The 23,285-nt window shown below is 37.7% G+C and overlaps 1 protein-coding gene across 2 annotated transcripts in view; it reads left to right on the forward strand.

Annotated features, from left to right (window-relative positions):
- Positions 1–23,285, forward strand: part of CFAP54 (cilia and flagella associated protein 54) — a 389,915-nt gene that overhangs the window by 54,826 nt on the left and 311,804 nt on the right. For both annotated transcript variants that reach the window (XM_031936253.1, XM_023206706.3), the window contains exons 15-19: positions 4,576–4,652; positions 10,829–10,957; positions 11,323–11,446; positions 17,749–17,835; positions 17,925–18,046. In XM_031936253.1, coding sequence (XP_031792113.1) covers positions 4,576–4,652; positions 10,829–10,957; positions 11,323–11,446; positions 17,749–17,835; positions 17,925–18,046 — 539 coding nt within the window. The remainder of the gene's footprint in view (positions 1–4,575; positions 4,653–10,828; positions 10,958–11,322; positions 11,447–17,748; positions 17,836–17,924; positions 18,047–23,285) is intronic.

A 23,285-nucleotide genomic window follows, 5' to 3' on the forward strand; every position in this document is an offset into this window, starting at 1 on the left:
GAAGGCTGCTGTTGTGAGTTCAGGGCCTATTCCCATGAGGGACCTCTAGGCGACCATACAGGACAAATACAATGAAGTTGTATTTCTACAGATTTTATCTGCCATTGGTAGAGGGCTGTTAGGAGACTGGGGGTAAGAAGCCAGGAGGGACTCCTAACTTCTCTCATTCCTTTTGCATTTATTATACTGAAGTCTTCAATGAAGAACTTACTTCATCACCTGTTTGGCTAGTCTGATTATTTTTGAGTATGTAATGGACATTATTATTTCTAAATATTTTGTAGAAATAATTGAGGCTTTGGATGATGTTTTTCTAGGGAAGATTTATGCTTGCTTTTACTAGATACATGAAGGCACTAATACTCTAGGATCCCATTATTCCAGTTTGAGGGATTAAGATATTTTGAAGATGAAATGCTTTCTCCTTGAAGATCTATTTTCAGTTCACCCTAACTTCTTTTGCTTCTCATCCTTGATGGGCCCTGGTTACCAATCCCTGTTGCTTTTCTCTCAAGGCTATCAGAGGTATCACTCAGTTTCTCAGCTTCTCTCTCCGGAATTGACATAAGCCCCAGTGGGAAAAGTAGCTCTAATGTGTTCTATGCTCTCTGGCCTCCCTTTCCAAGATTCAGATGTGACTCTGTGATACTAAGATATATATATATATATATATGCAGTTGACCCTTGAACAACATGAGGGTTAGGGGCACCCATCCTAAATCCATGTTTTAGCTCCTCCAAAACTTAACTCTGATAGCCTACTGTGGACTGGAAACCTTCCCAATAACATAAACCATCAATGAACACATGTATTTTGTATGCTATATATATAAAAATAATTATTTTTGTCCACAGTTCTTGGCTCATGACTCCCATAGTTCTCATTTCCTAAGTGACTAAAACAACAAGCGTACCTTTTGTTCAAGAGTGGCTTTTTGTCCTTGGTTCCTGAAGTAGTTTCAGATCAGCTTTGGAGCAATAAAAGTGAAAGAGAGTCTTTTGTTATAATGTTGGGGCGCTTTAGGCCTCAGAAGCAGACCTCAGAAAACAATCTCTCTCTCTCTTTCTCTCTCTCTGACTTTCTACTTTCCTCCTTTCACCTGCTCCTTTTTCTCTCCAAGGATGGCCATAGAAACTGAAAATATACTCTAATCTTCTCCTGCCTCTCTGTCTTGGAGTTGATCATGAAGAAATTCTCTGACCTACCTTGTCTGATTGTAGGACATAAGACTCATTTCAGAAGGGGTCCTGCCCCATACCCAGGAGGAAGGAATGTGGCACAGAGAGGCCAAGAAGAATCTGAACAGACAGGCCTTGTTGGGTATCTTAGTCCATTTTCTGTTGCTTATAACAGAATACCCAAAACTGAGTAATTTATAAAGAAAAGGACCTTATTTCTTACAGTTGTGGAGGCTGAGAAATGCAAAGTCTAGGGGCTGCATCTGGTGAGGGCTTTCTTACTCATGGAGACTTTCTGCAGTGTCTGAGGTGTTGCAGGGCATCAATGATAGGGGGCTAAGGAAGCTACCTCAGGAATCTCTTCCTTTTCTTTTTTTTTTTTTCCCTTTGAGACGGAGTCTCACTCTTTCGCCCAGGCTGGAGTGCGGTGGCACGATCTTGGCTCACTGCAGCCTCTGCCTCCTGGGTTCAAGTGATTCTCTCGCCTCAGCCTCCCGAGTAGCTGGGATTACAGGCATGAGCCACCACGCCAGCTAATTTTTTTGTATTTTTAGTAGAGACAGAGTTTCACCATGTTGGCCAGGCTGGTCTTGAATTCCTGACCTCAGGTGATCCACCCGCCTCGGCCTCCCAAAGTGCTGAGATTACAGGTATGAGCCACTGCACCCAACCTCTTCCTCTTCTTATAAAGTCACCAGTCCAGTCGGGGTGGGGGGTTAGGGGAAGGATAGCATTAGGAGAAATACCTAATATAGATAATGGGTTGATGGGTGCAGCAAACCACCGTGGCACGTGTGTACCTATGTAACAAACCTGCACATCCTGCATATGTATCCCAAAACTTAAAGTATAATAAATTTAAAAAAGACACAAAACTCTGAAATGACATAAAACAGGGCCAGTAAGTAAAATATGAGTGAGTGTAAGGTATTTTTTTAAAAATAAACTTAATATATTTCCAAAAAAAAAAAAAATAAAGTCACCAGTCCCACTCCCATGATAACTCATCAATCCATTAACCTGTTAATCCATTAGTCTGTGAATGAGTTAGCCTATTCATGTGAGGAGAGCCCTCGTGACCCAGTCATCTCTTATGGGATCCATCTCTCAATACTACCACATTGAGGATTAAATTTCAACATGAGTTTGGAGGAGACAGATATTCAGATCGCAGCAATGGGTTTCTAAAGGGTATTAGATCATACCCTTTTTGTCCAATCACATTTCTGCACAGCTGTACATTCATCAATTTACGCGTATCTAATGAAGTCTCCATAAAAGGTCCATGAGGACATGGTGTAGAGAACTTCTGGATAGCTGAGCACTTGGAGGTTCCGGGGGGTGGGGGGTGGTCCTGAGAGGGCAAGGAAGTGCCATGCCCCTTCCTTTATGCCTTGTGCTATGTATCTCTTTATCTGTATCCTTTGTAATAACCTTTATGATAAAATGATAAACATAACTGTTTCCCTCAGTTCTGTGAGCCACTCTTGCAAATTAATCAGACCCAGGGAGGGGACCATGGGAACCTTAGTTTGTAGCCAGTTGGTCAGAAGCACAGGTGAAACCAGCTGGGGCTTATGGTCAGCATTAGAAGCAGGGAGCAGGGTGGGGGGGGAAGCAGCAGTCTCATGGGACTGAGTCCTCAATCTGTGTGATCTGACTCTATCTGCAAGGTAGTGTTGGAAGTGAACAGGGTTGGAGAATACCCAGCTGGTGTCCACTGCAGGATTGGTTGCATGTTTGGTATGTGGGGACCCCCCACTCCACATTTGGTCACAGAAATCTGTGTTGATTGTTGTGGTATGAGAGCAGGGAAAAATAGTTTTTTTTTTTTCTCCATACTTTCTTCCTAAGATCCTGGCCATGTATGTATGTATGTATGTATGTATGTATGTATGTATGTATTTATTTATTTTCACCATCTTCTTAGCTTGTAGATTTAAAAATATATAGTTTCCAGCTTTTCTTCAGCCAAGAGAATTTTCCTACATTATCCGTTACTGATTACTTTTTTAAAATGTCTATTTCTGGCCAGGCGCAGTGGTTCATGCCTATAATCCCAGCACTTTGGTAGGCTGAGCCAGGTGGATCACATGAGGTCAGGAGTTCGAGACCAGCATGGCCAACATGGTGAAATCCTGCTTCTACTAAAAATACAAAAATTAGCCAAGCATGGTGGCATGTGCCTTTACTCCCAGCTGCTTGGGAGGCTGAGGCAGGAGAATCACCTGAACCTGGGAGGTGGAGGTTACAGTGAGCCGAGATCACACCACTGCACTCTAGCCTGGGCAACAGAGTGAGACTCCATCTTAAAAAAAAAAAAAAAAAAAAAGTCTATTTCTTACTTACTGTTTTATTTACTAGTTACTGTGGGGGAGATTATTGTTTTATGTCATTATAAATGGGCTAAATAAAATTAAGTTATTGATTCTTTGTCAACATGTTTCATTTCTGAAGAGCTAATGAATATTGGAGCATAATTATATTTGAAAACTTCTATATTTATGTAATGAGGGGTTGTCCCCATTTAGATATATAAATTCTTATAACTTCTAAGAATGTTATTCTTAGCACCTTGTTGCCACATAAAACATAAAGTACAAGTCTTATCTGATATTTGTCCAAATTGATAAGGTTTCTATGCTGTTATTTTCTGAAAGCTTATTTATTTATTTATTTGTTTATTTATTTATTTATATTTTGAGATGAAGTCTTGCTCTGTTGCCCAGGCTGGAGTGACAGTGGCTGGATCTTAGCTCACTGCAACCTCTGCCTCCCGGGTTCAAGCAGTTCTCCTGCCTCAGCACCCCCCAGTAGCTGGGATTACAGGCATGCGCCACCACGCCTGGCTAATTTTTGTATTTTTAGTAGAGGTGAGGTTTCATCATGTTGGCCAGGCTAGTCTCGAACTCCTGACCTCAGGTGATCTATTCGCCTCGGCCTCCCAAAGTGCTGGGATTACAGGTGTAAGCCGCCACACCTGGCCTCTGAAAGATTTTAAATGGACCTTATAGAATATAGAGAAAGATGATATTGATTTGTTGATATATATTTGATTTGGTTTGTTACAAGATTTTTTAAAAATTACCTTATAGAAGAAAAAAATTTAATTACATGGAGTAAATAATTTGGTGCTTAGTCACATTCTCGTGTGAATCATTTCTAAGATTATGGGTAATTAAAAAGTAATTTAGCATAAAGTTTTTTATGATTATGATTCACTGCTTTCTTCCCTTTTTTCTCTTTCCTCCTTTTTATTCCTCTGGTCCTTCCTTCTTTTGTTTCTTCCTCGCTCTTGCCTTGTCCTTTTCCTCTCCCTACTTTTCCTTTTTTTTTATCTCCTCTTTTTCCTTCCCTTCCATCCTTCATTCCCTTTCTCTTTTCTTTCTTTTCCAGACGTACCTTTAAGAGAAGGGACTAACGAATTCCTTGGAGCTCCAAAAGGGACCACAAAAATTCTTCCAATATTACAGGTATTACTACATATTTAGAAAATTTAGGTGACACATGAATTTTTATTTTCAAATAATATTAAATTTGTAAATGGATAATGGTTAATTGTAGAAATAATTTTGAATATTTAAAATTTGAGGATTATATGGTTTTATATATTGAAAACTATAGGGACATTTTTCTACCTTTTATGAAGAATATTGTAATGAAGCCCCATTATAATTTACCATTTCCTCATATGCTAGCTTAAGAAACAAAATATTACTAGTATAGATAAAACTCACCTTCTCTGCTAACCTCTCTTGATCACCTTGCCTTTCCCCTACCTAGGAGTAACCCCTGTCCTCAATAATAATGTCTTCAAGATATTTGTATAAAAGATATTTATATAATGCAAGATATAAATGACTTTTCTTGACTTTTAATAACATGCCACCACCCCTCACATTTATATTTGGGAGCCCTCTGAAATATAAGAACAAGTGCTAATTTTAAAAGTGTTATTTTATCTATTCTCTTCCATACTTGGTATAATAAATAAAGTCCTAAGAAATGGTACCAATCAAATGCCATCATGAATGTACAGGAGGACTGTGGGGTCATTCTGAATTTACTTTCCAAATGCATGTTCCTTTTCTAATGCTAAGTTTCAGGGGATGCAAACTGCGTACTTCATGCTGTCTTGTGTCTTCTGAAGAGAGCTAGAGTTGAGAAATCTTAAATTGAGAACAGAGACTGATATGCATAAGAGATATGAGGTGGCATAATAGCTGTCTGCCAGTGTTTTTCCCAGGGATCACTTACAGTGTCTGCTAAGTATGCAGCTTCCTATTTCTCACTCCAGACATGTGCAATCATAACTTCAGGTGTGAGATTCTTAAAAGTTCCTCCGGTAGATTTTTTTTTTTTTTTGAAGCGGAGCCTTGCTCTGTTGCCCAGGCCAGAGTGCAGTGGTGCGATCTCAGCTCACTGCAACCGCTGCCTCCCGGGTTCAAGCGAGTCTCCTGCCTCAGCTTCCTGGGTAGCTGGGACTACAGGTGTGTGCCACCACACCTGGCTAATTTTTTTGTATTTTTAGTGGAGATGGGGTTTCACCATGTTAGCCAGGATGGTCTCGATCTCCTGACCTCGTGATCTGCCCAATTCAGCCTCCCAAAGTGCTGGGATTACAGGTGTGAGCCATCGCGCCCATCCTCTCTGGTAGATTTTTAAGGACATTAGAGTTTGAGAATCACTGGCTTATGGGCTAGCACTTATTCTCTGAGGCAGAGTAGGGCAGATATAGAAATCCTACTCATAGGTACAGAGTGCTAGATTTTGCCTTGAGAGAGAAATTTTCTGGCAATTAAAACCACTATAAGAAATGGATTTCTTTTAAGGTGGCAATTTTCCCACAACAAAGAAACAAGAGACCATTTATGAACTATTGATATTATTATTTAAATAAGAAAAATGTACCCTCCCTGAAAGATGATTTATTACCATCTGCTGGGAAATCGTCAAAATAAATACAGAGAAGTCTGTGATGACAACAGTGTGAATTTTACCCCCTAAAGTTATGCAATACACAATCTGCTCAGCTGTACTAGGCATATGGTAGACATAGTTTATTTGGCATGGTCGAAGAGCGCAGCATTTGGTGTGGAAACCTGTGGTTGAGTTTAGACTCTGATATTGACTATTTGTGTGATTCTAAATGAATTATTTTGTCTTTTTGAGGATAAGTGTCCTCATCTGGAAAATTATAATAGTACCTATTCCACTGAGTTGTTATATAGTTTAAATGAGATATTTGTAATATGGAAACTAGTACCTGGCACATGATAGCTGCTGTTTTTCTGTTATGTCTTATGTAAAGCACTGAATCTCAACTTAGATTTTTTAGACTCACTGAAAGGGGAATGGAGTTGGGGGGAGAAATGACAGTTTATTGTAAGGAGAATCCACAATTCATATGTTCACCCAGCAGAATCTGTAGGTGGGATAAATTATGTAACTTGCATATATACATGCTACTATTTAAAAAATGTATGAGACGCTATTGTGATTAAATGAAAGAAAACTTATTTTAAAGTTTTGCTGAACACAGAGCACTTCTTTCTTCAACAAATGAGTTATAAAATTATAACTAATTTGTATCTACCTTATACTGGGCTATATCAACTAAAAGATTTTTAGTAAAACATTTAGCCCTATACCTGGAGCATGTTTTAGTTAAATGTTGACTGTGATGAGGATGATGAAGATCATAAAGATGAAGATGGTGGTGTTAGTGATGGTGATGATGATGATGATGATAGAATGTGAGTGTGTGGGGTCTTCGAAATTTTTTGATGTTAAAAAGATACCCTGGCTGGGCACGGAGGTTCACACCTGTAATCCCAGCACTTTGGGAGGCCAAGGTGGGCAGATCACTTAATATCAGAAGTTTAACACCAGCCTGGCCAACATGGCAAAACCCCGTCTTTACTAAAAACACAAAAATTAGCCAGGCGTTGTGGTGCCTGCCAATAGTCCCAGCTACTTGGGAGGCTGAGGTGCAAGAATCGCTTGAACCTGGGAGGCGGAGGTTGCAGTGAGCTGAGATCGCACCACTGCACTCCAGCATGGGCAATGAAGTGAGACTCTGTCTCTCTCTCTCTCTCTCTCTCTCTCTCTCTCTCTCTCTCTATATATATATATATATATATCCATATATATATATGGATATCTTTAGAGACTTCTGTTTCTAGCAAAATGGCAAGATGACCTGAACATCCTCCTGGGAGAAAACACTTAAAGAGATTTTGGACAGATTTGAACAAATATCCTCAAGCATGTTGTAGAGCTCATGAGAAAGTAAGGTAAATCCCAGGGGCCAAAATAGAAAAGGGAACTGAAAACTAGCATGGTAAGTTTATGAGTGGATGCTGCAGTAGGTTGATGGGCATAGTTATTATATAAAGATGCTTAGATTTTTGACAACCATCCAGGGACAAGAGATGAGGCTTTGGCACATGAAAGATGGGAGTTAGAAAGGAGACTTGTACATAAAGTTAGAACCTACAAAAGATTAAATCCTAGGAAAAGGTAGACTAGGAAAAAATCTCTGGCCTGGGCGTGGTGGCTCACTCCTTTTATCCTAGCCCTTTGGGGAGGCCAAGGTGGGTGGATCGCTTGAGCCCAGAAGATTGAGACCAGCCGGGGCAATATGGTGAAACCATGACTCTGCAAAAAAAATATAAAAATTAGCTGGTTGTGATGGCATGTGCCTGTAGTCCCAGCTACTTGGGAGGCTGAGGTGGGAGGATCACCTGAGTCTGGGAAATCAAGGCTGCAGTGAGTCAAGATCGTGCCACTGCACTCTGTTCTAGGCTGGAGTGAGACCCTGTTGCATAACAAAACAAGACAAGACAAAAAACCCTCCCCAAAACCAAAAAATCCTGCCTCTGCCTATGTATATAAGGAGATACCTCAACTTGGGTAGTGAAAAGAGGAGTGGATAGGAGAAAATTCCTCCTCCTAATGATTTATAATCTTGGGACCTGCCCTCAAGTAGGTTTTTAATTTGAATTTACACTGCTTGGGTTACTTAAAAACCTTCCTGAGCCTGCAATTCTTGAATGTGTGTGTGTATATGTGTGTGTGTATGTATGTATATATAGTGTAAAATTGTTTATATTCTAGGAATGCCAGGATGATTTAACACTAGAAATATATAATGCAATACATTGCATTAGCTGATTAAAGGAAAACATGTGACTGCTTCACTTAGACAAAGAGACGCAAAAAAAGCATTTGATAATATTCAACAACCATCTTCTTTAAAAACAACCATCCTGAAAAAAATAACTCTTAGTCGTTAAGAATATACAAGAACCTCTGTATCTAATAAAGGGTGTCATCCAAAGACCTTGAGTAAATGCTATCTCTATCGTAAAAGATTAAAAGCAGCCCTTTAATAGTGGTGTAACCACATAAAGATATCTGTCATTCTTCTGTTCAGTATGTCCTGAAGTCTTAGACAGATAAGTAAAAAAAGAAAGCAGAGAAAAGGTATAAGAACTGTAAAGAAAGTATCAGCTTTGGGCAGGGCGTGGTGGCTCACACCTGTAATCCCAGCACTTTTGGAGGCCAAGGTGCGTGGATCACCTGAGGTCAGGAGTTCGAGACAAGCCTGACCTACATGGAGAAGCCCTGTGTCTACTAAAAATACAAAATTAGCTGGGCGTGGTGGTGCATGCCTGTTATTCCAGCTACTTGGGAGGCTGAGGCAGGAGAATTGCTTGAACCTGGGAGGTGGAGGTTGCAGTGAGCTGAGATCATGCCATTGCACTCCAGTCTGGGCAACAAGAGTGTAACTACATCTCAAAAAAAAAAAAAAAATAAAATAAAATAAAAAAGAAACTATCAACTTTGTGCTTATTCACAGACAAGTACAATACATTGCAGCATATTTAGTAATAGTAATCTTTTTTGTTGTTGTTTTTTGAAACAGGGTCTCACTCTGTCACCCAGGCTGGAATGCAGTGGCATGATCAGGGCTCACTGCAGCTTCCACCTCCCAGGTTGAAGTGATTCGCATGCCTCAGTCTCCCAAGTAGCTGGCACTACAGGTCCGCACCATCATGTCCGACTAATTTTTGTATTTTTTGGTAGGGACATGGTTTCACAGTGTTGACCAGGCTGGTCTTGAACTCCTGACTTCAGGTGATCCGCCTGCCTTGGCCTCCCCAAGTGCTGGGGTTACAGGTGTGAGCCACTGTGCCTGGCCTTAGAAATAGTAATCTAAATGTCCATTGGCAGAAGAGTGGATAAATTGTGATATATTCCTCCAAGTAATACCATTTCATTGTAGCTGTGAGGATGAATGAACCGGAGTAGGCTTGTACTAGAGTAAACTTGGCATCATTGCAATTCCCTTCTATAATTACCTTCGCATTATAGGGGGGAAACCTGGAACTATATTTCCAGCGTCTCATTTCTGTACAGTTTTAAATTAGTCTTCCAATGAGGGGCATTTGCATGAATTTGTAGTGCAGAAGAGAAGAGATAGTTCTTAATCCACAGTATCAGATGGATGATATGAGTTTACCAGGCATGCTGAGCAAACTCTTGCAATTCACCTGCTTCAGTGTAATAGGTGCTTGAGGTTGTTGTTAGCTACCTCCTAGATTCTTAAGTTCACAGAGGCTTCTGAGCAAACTCTTGAGAATCGCATGAAGCAAAATTGTCACTGGCAGCTTTCTTGATCTTGGCTCTTCCATGCCTTGCAATGGTGATGAACACCTCTAATTCTGTGTATTGTTTTCTTTTGCTTGAAACATGTAGAGTAGTTTTGCGTTCATAACCAATCCCTGACTGACCCATTGAGTTACATATACCAGCAGGAATAAGTTCCAACAACATATGGTTGAGTTTTAGAAGAAGCCTACAGAATTTTATAGGAAAGAATTAAAAATATGCAAAGTGATATTGCATATGGTTAAGGATACATATACATGTAGTAAAAGTTTAAAAACATGCAAAAATAGTAAAACCAAATTCAAGGACAGTGGCTACTTCTAGGGCAGAGGAGTGGCACTGTGGACAGTTATATAGGGGATTTAAATTGCATGCATATATCTGTATGCTTTATTTCCTTAAAAAAATCTGGAAAAATATGGAAAATTTGAAAGTTCGGGCAAAACTGGTTGCTTTTTATATTATTCTCTATATTTGCCTGTCTGTGAGAATGATTACATTAAAAAGCATTTCGTTTTTGAAAATCATTATGTAGACTAATATAGACTGTTGGGTTGATGGACTCTAAATTTCTAGTCTGAGATTCTGAAATTGTTTTAAAAAATTCTTTTCAAATTAGATATGTGAAAGTGACAAACTATGTGAACTCTGTTTTAAAAATTTACCTGTATTTGGTACAATCAGAATTTTGCAAACCACAAATGGAAGTTATATGTATTAATACATGTTTGTGAAAGGCTTAATTTATATCTGGAAAAATGGTGAAATTTATTTATTATTTTCACCCATATTGATAGCACTCCACATTTAGTCACAGATAAATGCATTTACTTAGAAACATAAGATTGTTAATGTTAGATAGACTATTTAAATTTCTGTTATATGGTTTTGAATTATTGTCAAAAATTGGAAATGTTGCATTTGATTTTCCCTTAAGTTTTATTTTTCTTTTTTGTTTATAAAATTATTTTAGAAAAATCCTGTGGAACAGTTACTTTTTGCTTATAAACTTCTTGACAAAGCAATCGGTGGAATAAATTTGAATTGTATGTTAACCTCTTTGCCAAATGGATCATCAGTAATTGACCACTGCTATGCCAAGGTAAGAATGGAAAAGTCTTAAATTAGATTGAAGTTTTACTTAACTGGGAAGAGGACTGGCCTTGAAAGTAGGTAATTAAAGCATGACTTGTGGTGGCTTACCTCTCATAGGCCAGAAATATATTTCCCTCTTCCCAGAAGAGATCTAGGAGAGTGAGGAGTCTTTGAATTTGTTAATGAAGAGGACACTGATGAATTCTAAGAGCATATTTATTAGTGTTTAAGCTAACTGCAAAGGGCTAAGAAGTGAGCAGGATGTAATGGTTAAAAATAAGATGATGATAACTTGAGTGATAATAGTATACAGCTATTTTTGTGTGTTTTGATAACCATATTTCTTTTTATTTCAACTCTGTTGGACCAAAGCGTACCCACCATATAGATGGAGATACTTACAAACTTGCCTCAAATAGTTTCATGATGGATTTGCATCTTGAACTAATTCAAGCTCAGCATCGAATAGCTGTTGTGCTTCTGGACAAATTGCAAGGTAGTAGTCATTAAAGCAAGTAACTATTCTGAATCAATTTTAAGTCAGACTCCAGTACAGAATCAATTTAATTTGAAAACTGTGTTCTTGTCGACTGACATTTTCAGATAAATTTCATTTTTTTCTACATTCCTAATTAATATCAATAAAAACATGATTAAATCTTTCCTTATTGCTTTACACTTTGCATATTAAATCAGTTAGTTTTTAAGAAGATCTTAAAAAGTTTAATTAATTATGTTTGTTTGTGTTATAGTAAATTAAGTTTTGTTAATTCAACCAACAAATATTTATTGAGTACCTACTAAAATCCAGGCATTGTATTAGGCTTGGTACAAATAAGACAGTCTCTACTTTTGAGCTTCTAGATAAGTAAGCCAACTATATCAGTTGAGATTGATACATTTTGTAACAGGGGTGGGCTCAAAGTATTATGGGCACACAGAAATATCTATATCAAATAAGAAAGTCAGGGATGAGTTCCTGGAAGGGGTGTGTAAAGCATTCAAATCATATTATATGTAGAGCTACATAGATTTATTCAAATCCTGGTTAATTTAAGAGTGGGCAATGTAGACACACTGCTGATTAGTGCAGGAAGATGAAAAAATATTTATACTGAATTCTAGCCAATGCAAGAAGATAAGAAAAATAAAGATATAAGCATTAGAAAAGAAGAAACAAAACTATTATTTCCAGATTATATGATTGTCTACCTAGAAAATGCAAAAGAAACTATCAGTATATACAAAAATAATAATATATAATATATAACATGTAATATATAATATGTAATTTCTATAGGACAGCAATAAGCAGTTAGCAAATATAATAAAAAGACAACTTTTTTTTAATCAATAAAACCTGTAAGGTACCAAGGGATCCAATCTAACCAAAGAGCTACAAGTATGCAAAAAATTTTAAGACTTTACTGAAAAATGTTAAAGAACAATATAAATGAAGGTAGATTGTGTTTATTGATAAGAGGACCAAATAATCAGAAAGATTATTCTGATTTCAGTTTTCTTCAAATGGATCTATAGACTCAATGCAGTTTCAATAAAAATTCCAGTAGGATTTTTTTTTGGTTGATCTTTACAATCTTTTTACAAAATGTAGGTAGAAGACATAAATAGCTAAGACATTCCTGAAGGAAAAAATATCAGGTGAGTGTAGGGGATCTTGCTCTAACGTAATTCAAGGTTTATTTCAAAGTGATAGAATACCTCATATTCATTGGATAATTGGATATCCAAATGGATAAAACCAAATTAACTGTGGTAAACTGTTCCCTCCAACTTTTTGTTTAACAATTTTTGAGCCTTCAGAAAGTTGAAAGAATAGTAGTGACCATCCACATAACCTTCACCTAAATCCACCAATCACGACATTTTGCCACATTTGTTATCTTTCTCTTTACATGCACATATAAATACATATATTTGTACATCTATGTATATACATCTATAGATGCATATACCTATGATATCGATATATTATGTATGTGTAGAGATATATACATATACATGCACATATCCATATGCTGAGAAGTCGCAGACATTATGATATATTTTAGCCCTGAAAACTTTAGTATTTATCACCTAATGACAGGGGCATTCTCTCAAATAACCATAATACCATTATCACTCTGAAGAAAGCTAACACTGATACGATAATATTATTGATTATACAGTCAATTATTTTTCAGCATCCAATTGATCATTTGTTTACTTTTATGTAATGTGATTTTGGTGTCTTGTCTAAGAACTCCTTACCTAACCCCAGATCATGAAGATTTTCTTACATTTTCTTCTAAATGTTTTATAGTTTTATATTTTTAATTGGCATATAATAATTGTACATATTACGGGATACATGCAAAATTTAGCATGTGCATACAATGTACAAAACTCAACCCAGGGTAATTAGAATATTTACCATCTCAAACATTTATCAGTTATTTGTGTTGAGAACATCTCAAATCTTCTAGCTATTTTGAAATGTAAGATAAATTATTAACTATAGCCACCCTATTGTCCTATTGAACACTAGAAATTTTTTCTTCTATTTAACAATATATTTGTACTCATTAAGCAATCTCTCATTATCCCCCCACCCCCAATCCCTTCCCAGCCTCTGGTAACCATCATTCGACTCTCTACCTCCATGAGATAAACTTTATTTTTTAGCTTTCACGTATGTCTGAGAACATGCTCTATTATGCATCCAATTTTCAGATTGCCATAATTGTTCCCAATATCCTTTTTGGGGAAATGGGTTTTATTTAAAATGATCTAGGAAGTAATCAAAAATCACTTATTGCATTTGGTTGTCGTATTCTTCCTTAATCTAGAATAACTCCTCCAACTTCTTTTTTTTCTTTCATAACATTGATATTTTTGAAGACATGTTCCACAATGTGATCTTTCCTAGTAGTTTCCTCATGACCATACAGGTGATGCCGTTTATATCCCATTGTATCACATTAGATTGCACACATTGGCCATTTGTTTTATCATTGGTGAGGCAAAGTGCTGTCGTTTTATTAAGCTGATGTCTGCCAGATCTCTGCATTGTAAATGTCCCTCTCCCCTTTGTAGTGAAAAACTAATTGGTGCTGTTGGTGATGTAGGAATGAATATCCTGTTCCCCAACAGACTTTCACCCGATGATCTTACTCTCCGTTGGTGAACCTTCCTGAATTAATTGTTACAGTGTTTGTACGTGATGATTTTCTAATTGAATTATTCCTTCTAGATTTATTTGGTAACATTCTTTTGTAAACAAGAGCTGTCCCCACTTTGCCTCTTTTAATTTTTTGAGTAACAGTATGGATCAGATTCCTTTTTTACTAATCTTTTAAAGTCACTTGCCATTATTGTTCTTTGTGATGCTTAAAGTCATAAATTTTGCCAGTGGGAGGGAGGCCCTTCATACTGGATCCTGTGTTCCTTTGATATGTCCCTGATATGGTTTGGCTGTGTCCCCATCTGAATCTCATCTTGAATTCCCACATATTGTGGGAGGGACCTGGTTGGAGGTAATTGAATAATGGGGGCAAGTCTTTCCCGTGCTGTTCTCATGATAGTGAATAAGTCTCACAAGATCTGATGGTTTTATAAAGAGGAGTTCCCCTCCACAAGTTCTCTCTCTGCCTGCTGCCATCCATGTGAGATGTGACTTGCTCCTCTTTGCCTTCTGCCATGATTGTGAGGCTTTACTAGCCACATGGAACTGTAAGTCCATTAAATCCTTTTTCCTGTAGAAATTACCCAGTCTCAGGTATGTCTCTATCAGCAGCATGAAAACACACTAATATAGTCCCCATTATTCTTTGAGATTTTTTTTGCTTTCTGTACAACAAAATATTCTAGACCTATCTTTTGCTTTCCCTACCCCCAGATCTGGAATAAGCTATTTTTCCAGTGATATTTGGTACCTTTTGGTAGAAAATGGTATTTAGAAACCAAGATCTGTAAGCTAAGAGTGCTCATTGCTATTGGGATGTCAATGGCTCCTTTTAGTAGCTAGAGCTAAGAAATACACACACACACACACCCACATATATATATATTTAAATCACAAGTTCTTTTTTTTTTTTTTTTTTTGAGATGGAGTCTCACTCTGTTGCCCAGGCTGGAGTGCAGTAATGCGATCTCGGCTCTCTGCAACCTTGGCCTCCTGGGTTCAAGCAATTCTCCTGTCTTAGCTTCCCAAGTAGCTGGGTCTACAGGCATATGCCAACATGTCCGGCTAATTTTTGTACTTTTAGTGGAGATGGGGTTTCACCATTGTTGGCCAGGCTGGTTTTGAACTCCTGACCTCAAGTGATCTGCCGGCCTAGGACTCCCAAAGTGCTGGGATTACAGTTGTGAGCCACTGCGCCTGACCACAAGTTCTTTTTGATATCTCCAATTCCAACACTAAAAGGTTTCTCCTCACCTTCTCCATTTTTGTATTTTCCTTCTCCCATATTGAGCATTCTGGTTCCTAACAACATCAATGTAATTACTCATTTGTTTTATCCTGGCAAATTAACAGAGTACTTTCAAAATTATTAAACCAATACTGCTATTAAAAACCTACTAAGTAAATTAAGGATTTATTTGCAGTACATTTTGTCTCTAGAAAATATCATACATCAGAGAACTGTGTCCAAATTTACTTGAATTAATTCGATTTTTAGATTTTTTTTCAATTTGATATGGACTTGTGACTGCTTTTTTTGTATTTGCATTCTGTGGTGTTTTTTATTTTTATTTTATTTTATTTTTTTGAGACAGTCTCACTCTGTCACCCAGGCTGGAGTGCAGTGATGTGATTTCAGCCCACTGTGACCTCTGCCTCCAAGGTTCAAGTGATTCTCCTGCTTCAGCCTCTCAAGTAGCTGGGACTACAGGCATGTGCCACCACACCTGGCTAATTTTTGTATTTTCTTTTAAGTAGAGATGGGGTTTTGCCGTGTGGGCCAGGCTGGTCTCGGAACTACTGACCTCAAATGATCTGTCTACCTTGGCTTCCCAAAGTGCTGGGATTGTAGGTGTGAGCCACTATGCCCTGCCTGCATTCTGTTTACATAAAATTTCCTTTTTTCCCCATACTTTTATTTTTTTATACTCTTCATCTTTTTACATTTTATTTTAACATTAACACAGTTTCAAAAACTACTTCTCCTATGACCTGCTGGGTGTAGAGGGAAGCAAGTCATAATTAAAATATCTCTGTGTCATCATGTATAAGTTGAAAATTTGATAAAGTTTTTTCTAATACATAAGTGAATTACTTAGCATAATAACCTTGAACATGTTTTGGGCTGAAAATATTTGGTTCAGAAATATGTTTCAAAATGTAAATAGAATTTTTGTGTCGGGTTTTAAGAAACTAGCCCATGATTCTGACGTAGTAACTGTATTATTTCCTTAAGTGGAGGATTAGAGTTTTTTTTTTTTTTTTTTAAACTCATGGAGTTACTAAATACCTCTTCCTCTAATTGTCATCCATAATTCTTTGAAGACCAGATGAGTTTTGATCATAGACCACTTAAAGATATTGATGCAAGACTTAAATTCAAATGTAAATGGAATTAGTTATTATTTCCTTGCAATATCTCTGGGTTTCCTTGATTTTGTTTTTTTTTTGGCTTTATTGAATTGCCATCCTAGCACAGCTGATCACTTTGTTCCCCTACTTTGTTTTTCTTTAGTATGCTGTTGCCAGACTAATGTTCCCTACATTAGCATTCTTATTCAATAATGGTTGCCTGTTGATGACCATGACATAAATATGATGCATCTGTATCTGGCATTCAGAAATTTTTTGCAGTCTCATCCTTCTTATCTCCAACAATTATAATCAGGAAAGCTTAATTAGCATTTATAATATCGTTGGTATTGAGAGAATGATGCACTATTTTCTGCTCTGCATTGCTATCTCCATGCAGATGTTTCCTTACCCTTTGCCACTGCAGACGTGTTCTATTCTTTAATGGTGTCTGTTAACATCTTTTCATGAATCAATTACCATAACGTGGTGGCTCACGTGCATTAGCACAAATAATTAGAACTCAGTAAAAGGGGTTTACTGTAAGGTTACTATAGCTATGCTCGCATACCTCCAAGGACCAAAAAATACCAGGTCTCTTAAGGACCAGACCTGAAAAATCAAGAATCAGTGCTACAGTTTCCATCTCCCTGGGCTAGTATAGCTGTATCCTTTTTTCCCCTCATCCACATTCCTGTCTTTACTGAACCACCATGATGGTCAGTCCCGATTGTATACCAGTATGAACAACTGGCAAGTTCATGTTTTACTTCAAAATCTTGAGAGAGGCTCTGATTTCTTCAGTCACAGCTGGGAGAGAGTGGAGGTCTTCGTGTGGTACCCAGAGCTCTTGAAGGGACCTTGGATGAAACAGTTTTTCTAGAAGGGGTGTTGAGGACAGAGTTTTGATAGCTTATTGGTATTGGTATCAGGACTTGCTATCTGTACTTTGTGAAAAGGTAAAGTCAACAGAAGTAGGTTGGATTCTATCCAGCCTCAGGATGATTTTATTCAAGATGAGATAGAAAATCAAATATTTTTATAATTTGGAATTTCTTCTGCCTTGAGGTATACTGTGGCAAATAAAAGAGGATTTGATAAAACTGCATTGTAGTAGATTTATATGAATTTCTATCTATTAATGAAAAAAAGATGACATGATAGAGGAAGCAGTAGCTTTATGAATAGTTATTCCTTAGTATTTAAATTATATTTCCTGTCCTGGATACATACTTAATTGTTATGACAATCATCTTCTTCAGTTTTGCAGACTCCAACTGTTAGCAAAGATATTTCTACCAAGAGTCCGGAAAAGTTTAAACAATCTGGAAACACTGATTGTTTTACAGGTAATTAAAATTGGGATAACTGGTATTTCCAAAAAATTTGAAAGATAATTTTTAATCTCACCTTTTTGATAAAATGTTTGTTTTTATAGAATTAAATCTAATGAATAAAATAAAGAAGAATACATTATCCAAAGCAATTTACTTAATGCAGAAAGCTCTTTTAATATTCGAGAAAGATGCAACCTCTACATCTTCATGGGAATTTTTGATGGTAACAGTATTTCATTTCTTTTTTTAATCCTGACATAAAATTTCTGTTAAAATGAATGATTCATTTTTTTATTAAAAATAATGTGTTGACCTTAACATTTAATTATGAACTTTCAGCTTCACTGTATATAATTCATCCTGACCAGGGGAAGTAATCTGTACCTCCAGTTCTGAATTCTGAAATGAGAGATTCTCTTTTTATCAGAACTTCATGCAATCTACATGAGAAACCAAATAAAATCAGAAGGACTCAAAATGAGGGAAATTATAGAACTGGAGTGACACTTTACCAGCTTAGTGTATTCTTTACAATGGAATTAAAATTCTTAAAGTCCATTGGCTGAGGTACCTTCTCTCTTAGATGGATACTGCTGATTTATGGACCAATTCCCTTGTTGATATTTTTAATCAGGTCTCACTCTGGCCTGGAAATTCTTCTACCTTCTTGCTAATTCATTATATGTTGATTTTATGTGTTTATTTTTTGAGACAGGGTCTTACTCTGTCAACCAGGCTGGAATGCAGTGGCAGAGTCCTAGATCATTGCAGTTTTGAACTCCTGGGTTTAAATGGTCCTACCGCCTCAGCCTTCCAGTGGGTGGGACTACAGGCATGCCACCATGCCAGAATATTAAAAAAAATTTTTGGTAGAGTCAGATCCTTGCTATGGTGGCATTAGCTGAGTGAATCATGTATGAAGATGTAGAGAATAATGCTATGTCTTGGCTGATAAGAGAAGGAAAAAAGTAGGTCAAACCTAGGAGGGGGATATGGAGCTAAAGGGGTTTAATAGAGAACATTTAGCATAATAGTGTGCTAAAAATGAAGAGCCAGAACAAAGAGAAATTGAAGATAATAAGAGGGAGAGGTTAATACACAGAGCCAAGGCCCAGAGAGGATGATTTTGAAAGCACAGATAAAGGGATTCATCTTCAGTGATGGGTGGGCTTCAGGGCAGACACCTCATCTTTTGATATAGAAGGAAAGGAGGTACAGACAGATGTAGATAAGAAAAGTTTGTTGGTGTGAAGGCAGGGAGTCGAGTTGATGCCTTTTGATATGCTTTGACTGTGTCCCTACCCAAATCTCATCTTAAATTGTAGTTCCCATAATCCCTATGTGTTGTGGGAGGGACCAGGTGTAGCTAGTTGAATCATGGGGGAGGTTTCCCCCATCCTGTTCTCATGAAAGTGAGTGAGTTCTCATGAGATCTGATGGTTTAATAAAAGACCTGCTCCTTCACTGGGCACTCATTCTTCTCTCTCCTGCCGACATGTGAAGAAGGATGTGTTTGCTTCCTCTTCTGCCATGATTGTAAGTTTCCCAAGGCCTCCCCAGCCATGCAAAACTGTGAGTCTCTTTTAAATCTCTTTTCTTTATAAATTACCCAGTCTCAGGTATGTCTTTATTAGCAGTGTGATAACGAACTAATACACCTTCTTACCTGTATCGGATACAGTGGGAGGCAAGGATATCTGCCATCAATGGAGCATAAGGTTGGATAATTGAAGGGGGAAAGTAAAGAGAATGTGGAGAGTGGGGAGGAATGGATGAGGGAGTTGACTCAAAGTAAAGGGACTGGCCAGCATCACCAAGTTCTAGCTGAAGTTGGAGAGGATGAATTTTTAGATATCTTGGTCTGCATGGTGGTATGACATTATCCTGATGTCGTGTTTTTTTTTTTTTGAGAGGGAGTCTTGCTCTGTCGTCCAGGTTGGAATACAGTGGCTCCATCTTGGTTCACTGCAAGCTCTGCCTCCGGGGTTTACGCCATTCTCCTGCCTTAGCCTCCTGAGTAGCTGGGACTACAGGCACCCGCCACCTCCCCCAGCTAGTTTTTTTTTTTGTAGTTTTTAGTAGAGATGTGGTTCACTGTGTTCGCCAGGATGGTCTCGATCTCCTGACCTCGTGATCCACCCGTCTTGGCCTCCCAAAGTGCTGGGATTACAGGCTTGAGCCACCGCGCCTGGCCGATGTGGTGTTCTTAATGACAGCAAAATATTTGTGACAGCAGACATTGGTGGAGGATTAGATTTTTTTAAAAAAATGAAGGTATGAGTTAAAAGTTTATGGCTTTAAAAAGGTGGATACAGACTGAGTAGGGAGGGAAGGCATGAAGGCATTTAAAGACTTGGTGTCTATGGAAATATCAAGAGACTGGACATCTTTATGAGGTCAAGGACATCTGGTCAAGGACCAGAAAATGAGGGTGTGAGGGAGCTGGAAGGATAGATGTTGAAGGTTAGAAAGTAGAGTACTGAAATTCAAGATTTCTGGTATGTAGCACTTACTTGTTATCTGTCAGTCTATTCATCCATCTAAGAAATAATTTCGATCCGTTTAGCAATTATGTATTGAAAGTTCATTATGTGCCTGGTAGTATGCTGAGTATAGAAGGGGAGAATCTTTTATTTATTCAACGAATACTGATTGATTTGCCTTCTTTTTGTGGTTCTGCCTTTGTGGTCCCTGGATTTATTCGTATAAAAATCCACTCTGTGGAGACATAGACAAGTAAATATGTGCTTTAATTGCAAGAGGGCTAGGGAAAATTAACAGGGGAGTACCTAACTTAACAGTGGGGAATGTTTAAGGAACACATGAAGTTGAAAGCTGAAAGACAGATGGCTTGAATTTGAATACTGAAACGATACTGAGAGCCAGAAAAACAGGAGAGCAAACAGTAGAAAGGACATTCCAGGCAGAGAGAACGAATGTGCCAACGTCCCAAGGCTAGAAATGTCATAGAGTGCTTGTAGTTCTATAGGTCATTCTGTGCGATAGAAGCATAGATGCAATAAGGGTAGGAGTAGGGTGGGGGAGAGGATAGTAGCTTGGGAGACGAGAGAGGAAGTAAAGATGTGTTCATGAGAAGTCTTTTTCACCAACCTAAGAATTTTGGATGGACAGTTGCTATCAATGTTCAAGGTGAGGACGTCTGTCCTGGGAGTGTTAGGGAAAAGCCTGGTTAAATTTGAATTTCCAGAATTTGAATGAGGAAGTTGGATGGTGGTGTTGGGTGGTATGAGATCACAAGGCCAAGTGGTGTCTGGTCTTTGTTGGAAGACTTCTGGGGTGTGTTCAGATCCATTTTCTCAGCTGATGCTTCCATAGCTGTTTGCTATTGTCTAGTGTTTGGAGGACATTAGTACTTCAGTCCTATTTTTATGGCAAATAAACCTTATCTTTCTTTTAGAAATATTGGTCTCACTACTAATCTCAGGTCTTCTTAGAGCCTGAAGAGAGGTTTCCCCTTGTTTTATGATGACTGAATCTGGTCTTTGTACTGCCATAGTGTGCTGGTTCCCCTGTATGTACCTGCCTCCCACCACTGAAACTGGGGAACATACCGGAACTGAGATACCTGGACATCTCAAGTTTCCAATATGGGCAGGAACACCTTCTTTGGCCACCTCTGCTCCTCAGTGGTAGTTTTTATCTAAGTGTTAAGGCTTAATGATCAGTCCCTAGGGTACTCTCCTAAATAACAGTGTTATGACTCAAACATTTGGACCAGAACAAATGAAGAAGCTCACGGGTAGTGGAAGTTCTAATAAATCTTGGCTTTAATATTTCCTGAATTTATGTATTGTTGTCTCCTAAATACCAGTCTATTAACTATGTTAGCAGTAATTGGATTTAATTATTTTTCCTATTTTGTAGCATTTCAAGTCAAATCAGTTCTATTTGCTTTTTTTTAGGGAAAGAAGAATATACACGGACGATTTTTTTTTCAGAGATCTTCTCAGCTCTTTTTATGTTTTCTTTTTTAAAAAGTTTAAAATTTACAAAATTTCTTCTATTTTTTAAAAAGTGAAACTATTTTAATTCCAGAAAAAATTATGAGTATAATGTCCTATTAGGATAGACTCTTGAGATGCATTAAGAGGCTTTGTTTTTTATGAGGAGTCCTCTAAAGAATTTTCACCAACGAGGAACATGTTGAATATTTATTTAGAAGTCCTGAAATCTTCTATAGCCACGTCTGCTCCTCAGTGGTAGTTTTATCCAAGTGTTAAGGCTTAATGATCAGTCCTCAGGGTACTCTCCTAAACAATGATGTTATAGCTCAATAATTGTCAAACTTTCTTTCTTTAAAGAAGACAAATAAATTTATTTCCCTTGGCAATCATTTTCAACTGGGGTGCGTTACAGAATGTTTTACAATATCATGATCTTGTAATAAAATTATCCCCAAATCAGTAATTGATGTGTCACTTGGTATCATAAAAAGGTTTGAAAAACCTGAGTCTCTTTAGAACTCTTAAATAATTCATATCCTGTCTCTGTTTTTCAGAAATTTTCTGACTCTGTGGATCTGGATAATCTCCTCAGGTGTCTGTTTTATTTTTAATCAATTAAGATGGACCAATTTGTTCCCACAAATGAGGGACAAACCTTTGATAATAACTCATTAGCTTTCCAAGTGAGATGACTTGGAATTTTTTTAAATTATGGGGATTAATTTTTCCATTTTCTTGTCTTGGTTATTTGACCTCTGGAAGTCCATTTTGGCTTTTTATATGTTACTCCATAGGATTATATTAAAGGATTGCACCTAGGATCCATACTGGATGTCCTTGATCTACTTCTGGTCAAATATAGTATTCATCATGTGGCTTATGTCGTTGCTCTTAGTCCACTAACAGAACATTCAGTGTCTTTGCAGATGTAATTTCTCATAGGAAAGAGGCAGAAATGCTCCTCCATCCAAGTGCTGGGGATTTCGATTTCGAAGATGCTGTTGTTTTCTGTACAGCATCCATTTCCCCTTCCAAACTCATCTTTTGAGGATTTCTTTTTCCCCATCAGATGTAATCAGGTGGGACTGGTCCTCAAGAGGAAGACTAGTGATGCCAGCTGGGCCAGTTGACTGCTCCTTCCAGTCTTGAGTAGAGGGATACAAAGACTAAAAGACCTTAGTTTTGTACACCCTAATGTAGAAAATTATTGCTTAGGACAGTAAGTTTGTCTTCTCTAAGGAAATTTTGGCAATTCATTCATTCTGATAGCTGTGTTCCGATTGCACCATTATAACTGGGTTTTGTAGACCCTTCTTCCTCTCAGGGGCTACTTTTGTCATAAGCCAGGTTTTCCACTTGTTTCTCTTTCAAAGAAACCCAACTGTTTCATCTAATTTTCTGCTAGTACTATTTGTAGGACCCTAAACAAATCTGTAGTTGAGATGATGTCAACAATTCCAAATTCCATTCTAAGAAAAGGAGCATTATGATTTAGCA

The sequence above is a fragment of the Piliocolobus tephrosceles genome, chromosome 10, assembly GCF_002776525.5.
Source record: "Piliocolobus tephrosceles isolate RC106 chromosome 10, ASM277652v3, whole genome shotgun sequence".
Lineage (NCBI taxonomy): Eukaryota > Metazoa > Chordata > Mammalia > Primates > Cercopithecidae > Piliocolobus > Piliocolobus tephrosceles.